The sequence below is a fragment of the Suncus etruscus genome, chromosome 14 (genome assembly GCF_024139225.1).
Source record: "Suncus etruscus isolate mSunEtr1 chromosome 14, mSunEtr1.pri.cur, whole genome shotgun sequence".
NCBI classification, from domain to species: Eukaryota; Metazoa; Chordata; class Mammalia; order Eulipotyphla; family Soricidae; genus Suncus; species Suncus etruscus.
In genome coordinates, this window is record NC_064861.1 from 70,715,077 (window position 1) to 70,729,207 (window position 14,131).

Consider the following 14,131-nt stretch of genomic DNA (forward strand, 5'->3'; position numbering starts at 1 on the left):
GCCCCAGGCTGTCCAACTGCTTATGCATGCATATTCCTTGGTACATTTTGGGTGCTCTGTCAGGTTAAATTAGGGTTATGATTATTATTACCACCTCTGCATGTGAAAGAGTCACATGAAATCCTGTGGGCTGGCACAGTCACATGCTCTTCAGAGCCCTGTGAAGGGCTCAGACATAACTACCCTCTTTTTTTTTATTCCTGGGCTGGCCCTGCTATATGTGACAACTGTCATCCCCTCCCACTGTAACGTGGTGACTGTAGAGGGACCCTCTCTTTCTTCCTGTGCCCCCCCTCACAGACAGCCACATGGTTTCTGAGACTGATTCCATCAGTAGAAGCTTCCAGTGGCTTCTGGAGTCAGGATCCTTCTGAGAATGCTCAAAGGGAAACAGCTTTCTTGGGGCTCTGGGGCAAATGAACCTGTCATTTGCAACAGAGCCATACAAACAGATGTCCAGGCCTATAGTGGGGTATACACTGGGGGAGACAAAGACACATGAGGCATTGGGGGGAGGGACTCTGTGTCCTACGACTAAGCAAATAATGCTCAATGTGTAGAGTTGAGTCTGCCCTGATAGAAGCCATGGAATTTGGTGGGGGGAGGAAATCTTCATGGAGCCGAAAACACAATAGACAGAGGCCACATCCATGGCTAATGGGTCTTGCTCTAAACCAACATCCTTTGACCTTTTCACACCTGCACTCCACACCTGTGTGGCCCCTAGAAATAAAGATAACCCAGAGGTTTTAATCCTACACATGCTTGTGTACGCCACTGAGCTGAACCACACAGGTGGGCAGGAGCAAGGAAGGCACTGGGGTTGGGCCCACTTGCCTTCTCAAACTGCTGCTAGGCATTTCCTGTGGTCTGTGGGGTCTTGGCCTTTGAGAGGCCTGTGTGGGGATAATGGGGGGTGGGAGTAATGGATAGAGAGTATTTATTTCTGGACTCTGGTAAGATAGTTATAGCTTTGCTTATTTTCCAACTTTTGTTTTTAACAATGGGAGTGTGTATATATATATATATATATATTGCCTGAATAATAATGTTTTTGTAAAAAGGACAATGAGAGAGATCAAAGAATGAAGTGGGAGTGGGGGGGCAGAACAAAAGTGTAAAGTGTGTGCCAAGCCCCCAGCCTAGCGGGTGGGCAAGCCTTGGCCCATCTTCAGTGCCTTCAAAATGGCACCACAATTGGGAGCAAAGATGAGTTTTCTCATGAGTTTTCTTTGCCCAGGCTTCTGTCCAAGTGACTCCTGCATTTAGGGGGTTAATTCTAAGAGACGAAAAGTCTGGATTTGAGGGGATTAGGAGATGGGTCGAGTTAAAAATGCAGTAAGGAGGGCAAATATTTTAAGCCTCAAGAGCAGCAAATGAAAGGAATTCAACTCCTCCAAGTTGCTAGAGCAGAATGATGAAGGAATAGTGGCCGAGTGGTCCTTGCATGGAACTGGATCCCTCAGAGGGCACGAATACACCAGGAGCATCCCTCAACAAATCAGCCTGAGTTGGCCCCTTTCCTTCCCCCAGTCCCTATTCTTCCTGGGAAAATTCTGGGTGCTTTCTATGTGGTGTTCTCAGAGTTTCTACTGAGATGAGTTTGCCAGGTTGAGCCCTGTAATAAGCATCGCCTTTTTCTGCCTCAGCACCCCATTTCTTCCTGAAATCCATTCATCACTAAATCCATTCCTGAAATCCACCCCTACCTAAACAATATAAACTGAAACCTTCATTTCATGAGTGGCTTTAAGGAACATTTGAAGCGCTCTAAACAATCACCCCTGATTGGTCAAACAGACTCAATCATCCTTCCCCTTCCGCCTTTTCATCTCTTCTCCTGTGCATTTCTCCACCCCTAGACACTACAGATTTTCCAACTAGAGTCTGCTAAGCTTTTCTGGCTTCTCTACCTGTAATATTACTCTACATTTCTTTTTTAATTTAGAGGCACAAAAATTATCACATTTTTTGTGCTTCACTTTGCTATGCTTCATGCTCATTGCATTAAGAATTTTTAATTTAGGGCCCGGAGAGATAGCACAGCGGCGTTTGCCTTGTAAGCAGCCGATCCAGGACCAAAGGTGGTTGGTTCGAATCCCGGTGTCCATATGGTCCCCCGTGCCTGCCAGGAGCTATTTCTGAGCAGACAGCCAGGAGTAACCCCTGAGCAATGCCGGGTGTGACTCAAAAAACCAAAAAAAAAAAAAAAGAATTTTTAATTTAAAAAATTACTTTATTTAAACCTTGTGGTTTACAAGATTGACTTAACATTTTTAAAATTCACCTCGTCTTGGAAATATTTTCTATTTGCTCATCTCTACACCCTTCACATTATCTTTCTAATATTGATCTCACAAGGCAATCACATTTATACATCCATCCATCTATTCCCCAGATAACTACCCCCATATCCAAGGATGGATCTTCCTGATGCTGAAGAGAGTCATGTGGCTTACTTTGCCTTAGCTCAGGGTTCAGAAGGGAGCGCTAGCCATTGAACTCCGTGATCTGGTTAAATGAATTAACTTTACCTGTTCTAGGCAGTGAGATCTGTGAAATGAGAATGAAGGTTTGTATCACAAGAGGCAGGTACATTCAGTAGGTGAAATTAACTAGTGGCCATATTAATATCTGGATGTGAATTACACCATAGATAGATGCATCACTTCAAATATGTTGTTAAGCCATTAAGTAACCAACTGTTGGACTTTTCAGAATCCCACACTATTCTTCTCAGCTGAAGCAGCTCTAGACAACTGTCTGTATCATGCAGTGGATCAGAGTCAGGGCCTCCTGCCTGGTCTCCCAAATACTTTTTACAACTTTACTAAGCCATCTGACTTCCTAAACTCCTACTGAGAAGGTCACAACCCTGACAACCATTAGTCTCTTTTAAGGAAATACCCAACTGGCCACAAAGACAGTCAGTTTTTACAAGCACCTAGATTTTGTTTCAAACTGTGCTGGATACAAAATATAGCAGTAGATCAAACAGATCCAGAGTCTGGCTTCTGAGACTTAGATTCAAGGGTCCATGTACAGAGATGAGCACTGAAATATGGCTAATGTAATCTAGCATTCCTCTTATAAGACTGAGATTGGGTTATTATATTATATTCACACTATAGAACACTCCCTCATCTTTCAGAGTGATGGCTTTTAAGATATTTCTAGATGCACCCCAAAAATGCATGCATTCTAGGCTCAGAAAGAAAAAAATAAGCAATTGAGTGAGACCAAGGAGGGTGCAGACGTAGTAGAAAACTTGTGGACCAAAATTAGCTAATGGATAGAGTGTTTATTTCTGGACTATGGTAGATAGTCATAGCTTTGCCTATTTTCCAAATTTTGTTTTTAACAATAGGAGTATATATGTATTGTGTGAATAATATTTTTGTAAAAAGGACAGTGAGACAGATTAGTATCACCCCTTCTGTAAGAGAATCTTAGCATTTCATTGCCTCCTCTCTCGGGAGAATTTACTTTTGTGTTCCCTATATTTGATGCTTGGGAGAATAATGGCGTCAGTCTTGCCAATAGCTTTGGGAAGTGAGAAGACAGACACGAAACTCTAGAGCTGTGAGCTGGCTACCTTTAGTTTGCCAGTTGATGGAGACTTACATATATCAATAGGGGCCACTAGCCATGGAGTTATTTGTGGAAGAAAGAAGACAAATAAGCCATACCCTTCCTCCCCCAAACTCTGACATACAAACACATGCTTCTTAAATTGTATTGCTCTAATACCTTACCAGCAGTGCACCTTCAAAATGTGATTACCACTGATTCTTGATACACTTGGTATTTGGTATAACTGAGGGGACACCGTCTGCCCATCCAACAGAAATGAGCTGTTGGTAACAACCTCACCTGTCCCACTGTGAACCAAAGAAGATGAAATAAAAGTGGAAGCCATGGCCCCAGGTCAATAATGGATTCCCAGATGGGGTGAGAAATTTGTCTTCTGAGCAAAGAGCTCAGTCATGCCACTGAGGAGTTCTAAATTAAGTGGCATAGCTGAGGGGCAGGGAAATCACACTTTTGTAAACTGAAGCATTGCCAGCAGCATTCTATCCCTGCAATTGGGGTCTGTGAGCAGCTTTCCTGATTCATTCAAGTGAGCCATGCAAAATTGGGTGATGAAGAAGTCAGCTTACAACATGGACCGAGCTAGAACTGCTGATGCTCAGGCAGTAGGACCTTCCGTACCCCCATTTAATCCTCTGTAAGAGGACTTCCACACCTTCGTCACTGTTCAGTGGACACAGTTGCATCTGGCAGAGAGAAGAAGTGTAGGGATTGGAGAGGGTCAGGCTGGAGCAGAGGGAATTCAGGGGCAGGAGCCGGGCTAGGGACAGCAGTGCAATAGAAATGAGAAAGTCCAAGATAGTCTGTTTTTTCAGGGGCTCTGCTTCCAAGGAGCCAAATTGAAGTAGAGGGCACCCAGAGCACCGAGAACCAGAAGTTCCAGCCTGGACTAGACTTGCAGAAACCCTGTAATGTGGATTCTCTGGGAATAATCTTCCTAACAACTTACATCTCCTTTGTTTCATCATTCCGGAGAGAGGGGCCCAGGCTTCATACCCCAGGCCAGGGGCTGAAGTGGATACACCCAGGACATTTGTTGATTTGGCAAGGGGCGGCTCAGGGCAGCCTCCCTACCAATACTTAGGAGGCCTCAGATCTTGTCCCAGGAAGGGGAGGAGGAAGAGGTGGAGGAGGAAAAGAAGGAAGAGCAGGAGGAGATGAGGAAGAAGAAAGGAGGAAGAAGAGGAGGAAGAGATGAGAGAAAGAAAGAAAATGGAAGCAGAGAGGAAGAGCCCCACAGAATGAAGGTGGTAGGTTGGTACTATGTGTTGGTCTGGAGCAAAGCACTCTTGGGGGTCTCTAGGTAGGCTTCCTGGAAGAGGTGGCTTTGGAGACTGTGGGCAAGAAGCCCCTCATTAATCCCACGTCAAGTTTGCTATCTTTGATGCACACTTGGCTCCATGGAGCAGACCTTGTTCCCCTGCTTCCCCGCCAGCCCCCTAAACCCCATAGTCACCTGACAGAACTCAGCAGGATGTGAAGGATCCAGAGTCAAATCCAATAGAAGGCACTGGGGGCTTGCCTTGTCCTGCAACCTCGGGGTAGTTCCCTTCTGTGTGGCTGGGCTGGTGGTCTTAGACTCGGGTGGGGAGGCTTAGGTCTGAACCCCATCTTCTCCATGGCTGGAGATCAAGGCAGGAATCACAGTGCTGCAGCTTCCGGCTGCTCTGAGCCATTCTTTCTCCTGGGGGCATAATGTTAGATGGAGGGGAGCAGGCCATATGCATGTATATGTTTGAATGTGGATGGTGTGCATATATTGTGTTGTGTGTGCATGCAGGTATGTGTGTTTGTGCACATGTATGTGCATGTGTTCATGTAGTGCCTGGAGCCTGGCAGAGAGCACTAGCAGGAGGAGAAGCACCTTCTCTCCACCTAGCTACCCAGCCTGGGGAGGCCTAAGATTGAGGGTACTAGGCCGAGCAGTGCAGGTTCAACTCCTATCTCTGCTATCGCTGTGCAGTGGGGCCTGTACCAACCTCACTTCTCTTTTTGGAGGATGAGAAGGAAGATGCTGCAGTTCATGGTAGTGGAATGAGCCAGAATGCACCAGCAGGAACATGGCCTAGCATGCGGGAACCTCTGCATCTCGGGCATCTATATCCTGCTGCTAGGGTGCACTGGGCCCCATTGTCTCTCAATATGTGCTCAGAGCTGAATTCAGCTGAGCTTGGCATAAATGGAGTGGGGGAAATCTTGCTGTGTGCCCCAGGCCTGAGGCTATAGCCAAGGGGGAGCTAGGAGCCTGCTGATCAGCAACTTAACCGAAGACTGCCGCTACCTCACAGCTGAGGGCCTGGCTCTTGGCCGCTGTGCTCACACTCTTCTCAGCTCTCAGCCTTCCAGAAGGCTGTATTGGTCCTTCTCCAAATAGGCACAAGGAGAATTGGGATTCTACCCCTAGACCCAGGGACCATGACATCAAGTTGAAAGGGAAGAGGCGGTGACTTGTTCCAGCAATGGGGAAGGAAATGGTCACAACTCAGGGATAATGCACTAATTCTCCCTGCACTGCCTAGGTCCCTGTTCTGCTTGGAAATGCTGTATCCCAGACAGGGTTGTTCTGAGCATCATCAGAACTGTGGCTCCAAGCCAACTGGGGCTCAGTGGGGTCATTCAGGCACTCTTCACTAGGGTGCTCATCTCAAGCAGCAGCAGGATCTCTTGAGAGGCTGGTTAAAGTTCAGATGTCTGAACATGACTGGAAAGCCACCCATTCCTGCTGCAGGGATTTTGCAGTGCATTTGGTCCCTTTTCACTTCACTCTCCTCCCTCAGCCCAAGAATCTCATGCTATTGGCATTCTCAGTGTGTTATTTGTATAGGAGCTCAGCACTTGGATCCCACTGGGACTCAGACATGGGGGCTCAGACATGGATCCCCATGAGGACTCAGACATGTGATTAATCCATGGGGACTCAGGACACATGCCTCACAGGTTCTCAGCCATGGGATTCAGTGGGACTCAGCCATGGGATCCACAAGGATTCAGGATACATGCCTCACAGGAACTCAGCAATAGGACCCACTAGGATTCAGGACACATGTCTCACAGAGACTCAGCAGTGTGATCCTCTAGAACTCAGCCACGGAATCAATGGGGACTCAGGCATAGGATCCACAGGATCTCAGGACACATGTCTCAGAGATTCAGACATGTGATCCACAGGAACTCAGCCATGTTGATCCATGGGGATTCAAACAGGATCAATGGGAACTCAGATATGGAATCATTAGGAACTCAGGATACATGTTTCACAGAGACTCAGGCATGTGTTTCATGGGGACTCAGATGTGTGGTCCACAGGGACACAGACAAAAGGACTGAGACATGTGATCCACAAGAACTCAGGACACATCTGTATGGACTCAATATAGGTGTCTCACAGGGAGGGCCAGGTAAGTGTCCACCCATGACAGTGGCAGGGGATAGAGCAGTTGACTCCATTCCAAGCAGGCTGGGTCTGAAGGCACTGACTGCCTTTTGCCCTGTCTGGTGGCAGGTCTCATGTATAGCCCAAATGCCACTGTTTGAAGTTCTTCCCTGCACAATAACCATGTCAACTGAATCGTAGAGCCAGTGAGCAGCATCTCCTCACTTTCTCTCAGCCTGACCTCTGTACCCCATTGGGGACTCCCTTTGTCTATGTAGAATCCATGCAGAATTCATGCATGATCTCAGATCCCATGAAAGAACATGGACAGGACTTTGAGTGAAGCACCTCATACTCCCTACCCAGTACTCCCACTAACTAGCTCATTCTACTTTCTAGTTTACTTTTTTTTTCCTTTTGTTTTTTAGATTACACCTGACAGTACTCAGGTGTTACTCCTGGCTCTGTACTCAGAAATCACTCTAGGCAGGCTCGGGGAACCATATAGAATGTTGAGGATTGAACCCAGAACAGCTGTGTGCAAGGCAAACAGCCTCTCTACTGTTCTCATTCTTTGACCACATACATAGGATACTATTTTCCTGGCTATTTTGAATGGAAACAGCTTCTGGAGATTAAGCATGTTTGTGTTTGGGAGGGAAAGGTCAAACCACACCGAAGAGGTGCTCCAGATCCACTATTGGCTTTGTGATTAGAAATCAAGCCTAGCAGCACTCAGGGTCACAGTTCCAAAGGCCAAATCGAGGTCAATTGCTTGCAAGGCCAGTGCCTTAACTCTGTGCAGATATATCTCTCTGGCCCTGGTGGCTTTGTTCTGAATTTCAGGCCATGACCTGATGATCCTCCACTCTGCCACTCCCCTCAGGAGCAGAGCAGCCAGACAGTTCAACTAAATTCCAGGGCAGTTTACCTAAAGCCTCAGCAGTATACAAAACCTCTTGTATGTACCTGCACACATGCCTGTGTGTGCACCTGCGCTTGTTTGTGTGTGTGTTTGTGTGTGTGAAATCATTGATCCTTTGCACCTCACTTATCAAAATAGGTAGGGCTCAAGTAGCTTTTTTAGTGGCTGACCCTGAATTTCTCAGTATCTGGGCTTTGCTCGGGGCACCCCAGAAGCTCTAAGGACTAGGAAGGCGTGGTCACAATCAGTTCAGTTCCATGAGCCTGAGAAAAAGCTGTACAGTGAGACTCCCTGGGACCTTTGTGAGTGAGGTCATGGCCACACAATTTCCTTATGGACTCCAGTGCCCTGGTGTGCTTAGGCTCATTAAAGCAACTCAAGACAGGGTGATGACCTGCTAGTGGGGCAGCCTGACTGACCTCCACTCCTGGTATATAGAGAAATTAGAGAAATTCTTTCCCCGCTAGGACCCCCCCTTTTTTTTTTTTCAGATTTTGAGGCCACCCCCGGCCATAGTCAGGGTTACTCCTAGTTGTGTATTCAAGAATCTCTCCTGATAATGAAAAGGGTTCTTAAGTGGTGCTGGGGATGAAAACTGAGGATGCAACGCAGTTGCCACCTACCCCACTGTATTATCTCTCCAGCCCCTGAATCCCAGTTTTTGTGCAGAGAAGGAACTTACTATCCTGGCTGGGAGAAAAGACTCTCTGGTCCATTTTATGTTCTAGGTCTGCAGATAAACTGCAAAACCCCTTTCTGTTAAAATTTATTCCATCTTGGGCAAATATTTATTGAATCCCTGAGGATGGAGAGGAGCAAGGGTAAGTGAGATGTGCTTGAACTCACTTGGGAGCTGCACAGGGAGTGAACACGCTTCCAACAAACAGAAGGGAAGCGTTTTTCTGCTAAAATAAGATCACTGAGCCTTATTTGCTTTAGAAAATCATCCAGCAGCTTGTGAGGTCCACACTCACCTTGGAAAATAAACAGAGAGCCAGGAGAGGGTGCAACGAAATGGATTCCCGCTCAGAATCCCTTTATAGTGATACCAAATGATGGATAACATATAGCACCACACACCACATAATACTAATCATTATTGTTTTCTATTCCAATTATGTATTATAGAGAGAATGCTCTCTATTAGATATCATTGATTAGGCATATATTCTACTAATTCACATATACATGTAGTACTAATTCTATAGTCTAGGACTGTTTTTAATTCTATTTTTTTTATTTTGTTTTGTTTTTGGCCACACCTGACAGTGCTCAGGGGTACTCCTGGCTCTGTACTCAGAAATTACTCCTGGTGGGATCAGAGGACAATAAGGGATGTCAGGGATCAAACCTGAGTTAACTTCATGCAAGACAAATGTCCTACCCATTCTGCTATTGCTCCAGCTTCACTAGTCTAGTTTTAATTTAATTACATGTCTGTTACATATTTTATGTTAGCATACTCCCATGTTATAACATGATGTCAGTGTGTAGATAATTAGTGACTGTATTTTATTTCTTTACTGTATCTTTCTTTTAAATATAGAAATGGTGGAGTTGAAGAGAGTATAGTGATTATAGAACTTTCATTGCATGCAGCTAACCTTGGTTCTGTACTGATTTCTGGCTCCACATGTGGTCCCCAGCACCCCTGAGAGTCACCCCATAGCACAGACCAATGAGTAGCCTCCAATACAGTTGGTGACACAGCCCCACTTTCACCCTCTGCCCCCTCCAAAAACAATAAAGATCTATGGATTAGAGACCAGATATATTAATTAAGCCAATGCTTGATTCCCACTTTATAGTAACAGAAGAGATAGAAATCTGTGCAGATGATGAGGTGGGTTCCCCATGATAACCCCTACTCTGCTCATCTATCAGTCCCTGGTTTTATCAACCTCACTCAGTGGTCCAAAGCCATGTGGGGCTCAGATCATGGGAGAATGACTGTCTTGCTCACTTTCTGCCCTGACAGGTTCTAGGACTTTCTGGAGCTCACAGAATGGCCAAATAATGGTGGCCACAGTGGGAGTAGTGGCCTCTGTCCTGGAAGACAGAGCCACAGGAGGAAGCTAGGTAGTCTGGATTTGGGTAGGTGGGGCAACTTCTAAAAGAGGAAGTTCTATTTGGGTGGAGGAAAGTGATCCTGGCTATACTCAGGGGTCACTCATGCCAATACGCAGAAACTTTATGTAGTACTGGGGAATGAACTAGAGTTGGCTGCCTAAAAGGCTAGCAACATAAACCCTGTCCTCTTTCTCTGGTTCTCAGAGAGGAAATTCTTCAGAAGATGGATGTGAGAATGGACATAGGAGAGGACAGTAGGAAGGAGACTTGTGGAAACATGACTTCCATGTGGAAACAGAGGACTCCGGACTACAGCAGCAGTCTGGGCACCTCCACATCCCCACACAGCAATAACACCTCAAAGATACAACACAGGCCCCCGATTCATAGTGCATGTCAGGCAGTAGGAAAAAGCCTGGTATTTTTAGTGTGTAGTACTGAGAGGGATGGTGTCCTGCCCTGTGGTGACAAGGGTGGTCTGTGGGATATGGGACACTCTTCTTTCAAGAATCAAGACTATGACTGGGAAGCTTTGAAAGTGACACACTAGCACTAGGTTTGAGGAAAAGTTTCAGCTTACAGCAGGATAGCCAAGCTATAGGGAAATATTGACCTTCTTCCTCAGAGGGAGGGTGACACTCAGATTGAAGAGTGACAGCTAGTAGTGACACTAGGATGCTATGTGAAAATGCTGACTAATTGGATGTGAGTGAAGTTCTGATGACCTGCCAGACCTGGTGCTAGCAGTGGGTGGATGGAATAATTCTCTCCACTGAGGCAGAAGATGCTGTCAGAAGGGTCTTGAGGGCTGAACGGTGCACCTCCCATTTATATACTGAATTCAGAGTTCCCAGTACCTCAGAACATGCTGTTTGGAGGTGAGATAACTGAGGTTAAGTGGGATTGTTAGTGTAGTTTCAATATGAAGAGGTAGGGGAATGTAGATGGGCAGAGGAGGACAGCTGAGGAGACACTGGGCAGACAAGGCCACGTACCAGCCAAGGAGAGGGGCTTGGATGAGATGGTGCACTTCCGGCCCTCAGAAGGAACCAGCTTTGCTAACGCTCGAATTTCAGGTGTCCCACCTCTAGAAATGTCAGCCTTTCAGTTGTGGTTCACTATTAGAAAAGTCTTAGCACTTGAGTACATGGGTTACATCTTGGGAGAAAGCTTGAACTGTGTCTGAACCCACTGAATTGGAGACATTGTTTTTGGAAGGCGAGGTAGAGATAGGTCAGGAAGGGAAGTTGGTTGCACAAATCTGGGAGTCTGCAGGGGTGTTGGGACCAGCGGAAAGATGGATGTTATCACCAAAGACTCCAATCCCCACAGCATAGTAGAAGGCTAGTTAGTACCCAGCAAAGATTTGACATATAAACAGTGGCTGAAAGGCAGGTTCGCTGGAGGACAGAGGAACAAAGGGACTCAGTGGACAGTGGATCGTGTGCTGACAAGGTGAGCTCAAGTCCCTCAGGTAGAACTGAGCTGAAAGTGTCCAGAGAACCTACATTGGTTGCTGATGTTTACACTGGCTAGGAAGAGTCTTCCCTCTGTCCTTCCAAATCAGGGGATAAAACACTGGACAAACACCAGTGTTATTGTTAGAGGCGAGGACTTTAAGCCTGCCTGACGTCTCCCCTTTGGAAACACTGACCTCCATGTGAGCATGTCGGTGACTGTCTATTTTAAATGGGAGCTGAAACAGCTGCTTAACTTTCTCTGAATGTCAACAGAAGTAGACAGCATGTCCTAATAGGAAAGCTTGGTTGCCAGATCGATGATTGGTCAGTCCCTTTTTTGACTCTAGATCTACCCTTAAAAACTGGGGCTCTGGGGTCTGAGTGATAGCACAGTGATATGGCATTTGCCTTGCATGCTACCAACCTGGGACAGACCAGGTTGTGATTCTGAGTGCAGTGCCAGGAGTAACCCCTGAGCATCACTGGTGTGGCCCTAAAACAACAACAACAACAAACTGGGGCATCTTAGCTTTTAGGAAAGTTCCCCCCCCCCATGTGTATAAAATAAGGAAGAGCAGGAGTAGTTAAGGGATAGGTACTTAACTACCACTTAGACATTCTCCCATGTTCTTTGTGTTGTATTAATTTGCCAATATAGAGAAAGTTGGGCATTTCCAACAGTGACTGACCTAGCTTATGTGTGTGTCACTGACAAGGCATATAAATAAAGAGCCAGACAGAAATCAATATCTCAGAGGGCGTTTGGGGAATGATGTTCCTCCAAAGTTTCTGCTTTGAGATGGCAGATGGAACCTGGGGAAGAGATATGACTAGGGTTGTGAATGCTTCTTAACCATCAGCAAATGAGAATTTTCTGTAAGGTTTCTAAATACCAGGATCTTTCATTTAATGGCTTTGAATTTCTGGCTCTGTTGGAAAAGGCTGTGGAAAATCACTTATTCCTAACCACTGTTGTGATTTTTTTTCTGAATAAAAATTATTGGATATTTAAATGTCATGGGTTAGTTGTTCTCTATGTGGACTTGTTTCTTGTCTCTGGATTAAAAGGAAAAACACTGAAGGGCATAGATGCTTGAGACTGCTGGGGTCCCTGAAAGCATTGTTTTATATGTTAGATGCCTGGTCATGTTAGACGTGACATTGCTGACTATCCTCATAGCAGATGTCTCCAGCCAGACCATCTCTAAGCTCAGCCCAGTATACTGAAGATGGTTTAGTCAAGCTATCCACCTGGTATGTAAGGAGCACATTTGCTACATCCGCCTGAGCTAGACACGAACAAGAGATGCTTCTGCAGAATGACTCTCAACTAAGTTCCGATGGAAATTTGGTAGATAATTTTCTAGCTTCCTCCACCCTCACTTGGGCTACTCTGAAATAAATTCCACTCTTGTAGTTTCTCAAAGAGTTGAGTTTCATGGTCCTTGATGTTTTTTGGACTTCTTAAGACACCCTTTATCAATTGCTTTCTTTTTCTGTTTTTATACCCTGCTATTGCCTGAGATCATGCTTCAATGTCAATGTTTTAAATGTGCCTTTACCTCTGAGTCTGCTTCTGGGGAATAGAGTGAGTATAAGACATTACCCCCAAGAGTCCTATGGAGTTGGCTGCCAGTGTACAGATGAGGAACCTAAGACTCTACATGATTTAATCATTGTAGTTAATTCTTGAGATGTGTCTCAAGCTCAGAGCTAATGTTGATCGTACACGGGTGGTTATCAGCTAAGGTGGACTTTATCCTGCTTTGTAAGGCATTTTTCTATATGTCTAGAGATTCTGTGGATTGTCACTTCCTGGGATAAAGTGACAGGAGCCACTAATAATACTTGGTCAAGCTCAAGGATACTGTCGACCACCTTTACAGTTCAGCCCTTTGCCAGGAAACGTAAACCTGTGCTTAAAAGGCTGAGGATGGTAAGGTCAAGACTCCTGCTCTGGGGCCAGGAAGGTAGGGCTAGCATAGGACGGACCGCGGTTCGATCCCCCGTCATCCCATATGGTCCCCCCAAGCCAGGAGCGACTTCTGAGCGCATAGCCAGGAGTAACCCCTGAACATCAAATGGGTGTGGCCCCAAAACCAAAAACCAAAAAAAAAAAAAAAAAAGACTCCTGCTCTGCCCCCAGTTCAACTGGTGATAGGGCCTTATTTCTCATGTGGGACTTATTTGTCATATCTCAATTCCAGGGCCAAGCTGTGGCTCAGCTATGCTCTACTGTTCCCAATGTGACCGTGTTTGGAACAGCTTCGACTTTCAAGCACGAAGCCATCAAAGACTCTGTGACCCACCTCTTTGACAGAAATGCAGACTATGTGCAGGAAGTGAAAAGGTAAGATGTTCACACTAACAATCACCTTGCTAGTCTTTGCTCCTGGCTCTCCTCAGAAATAGCAGCATTTCTTCAGAGGAAGAGGTCTGTCAATAAAAAATATGACCAACAAACAGCAGGAAACATGGGGGCTTGGCGAACGTAGTGCTGAATACTTCTGGCACCATTTCATTGAATTCTCTCAACCACATCATCATCATCATCATTATTATCCCCACTTTGTACTGAATGGGTAAAGAAGGAGGACAATCACAAGTGCACATATTAAGGGTGGGGGAGTACAAGAAAGTGTCCTGAAGTACAAGTCATGAGGTTTGAGAGCTGACCTAATTATGGAGACTGGCAAAAGGGAGCCTGGGAGA

General features: G+C 45.8%; 1 protein-coding gene across 1 annotated transcript in view; it reads left to right on the forward strand.

Annotated features, from left to right (window-relative positions):
• VAT1L (vesicle amine transport 1 like) overlaps positions 1-14,131 on the forward strand; it is a 100,353-nt gene that overhangs the window by 38,021 nt on the left and 48,201 nt on the right. Inside the window, exon 4 of the mRNA XM_049786277.1 lies at positions 13,627-13,769. Within this exon, the coding sequence (XP_049642234.1) occupies positions 13,627-13,769 (143 nt within the window). The remainder of the gene's footprint in view (positions 1-13,626; positions 13,770-14,131) is intronic.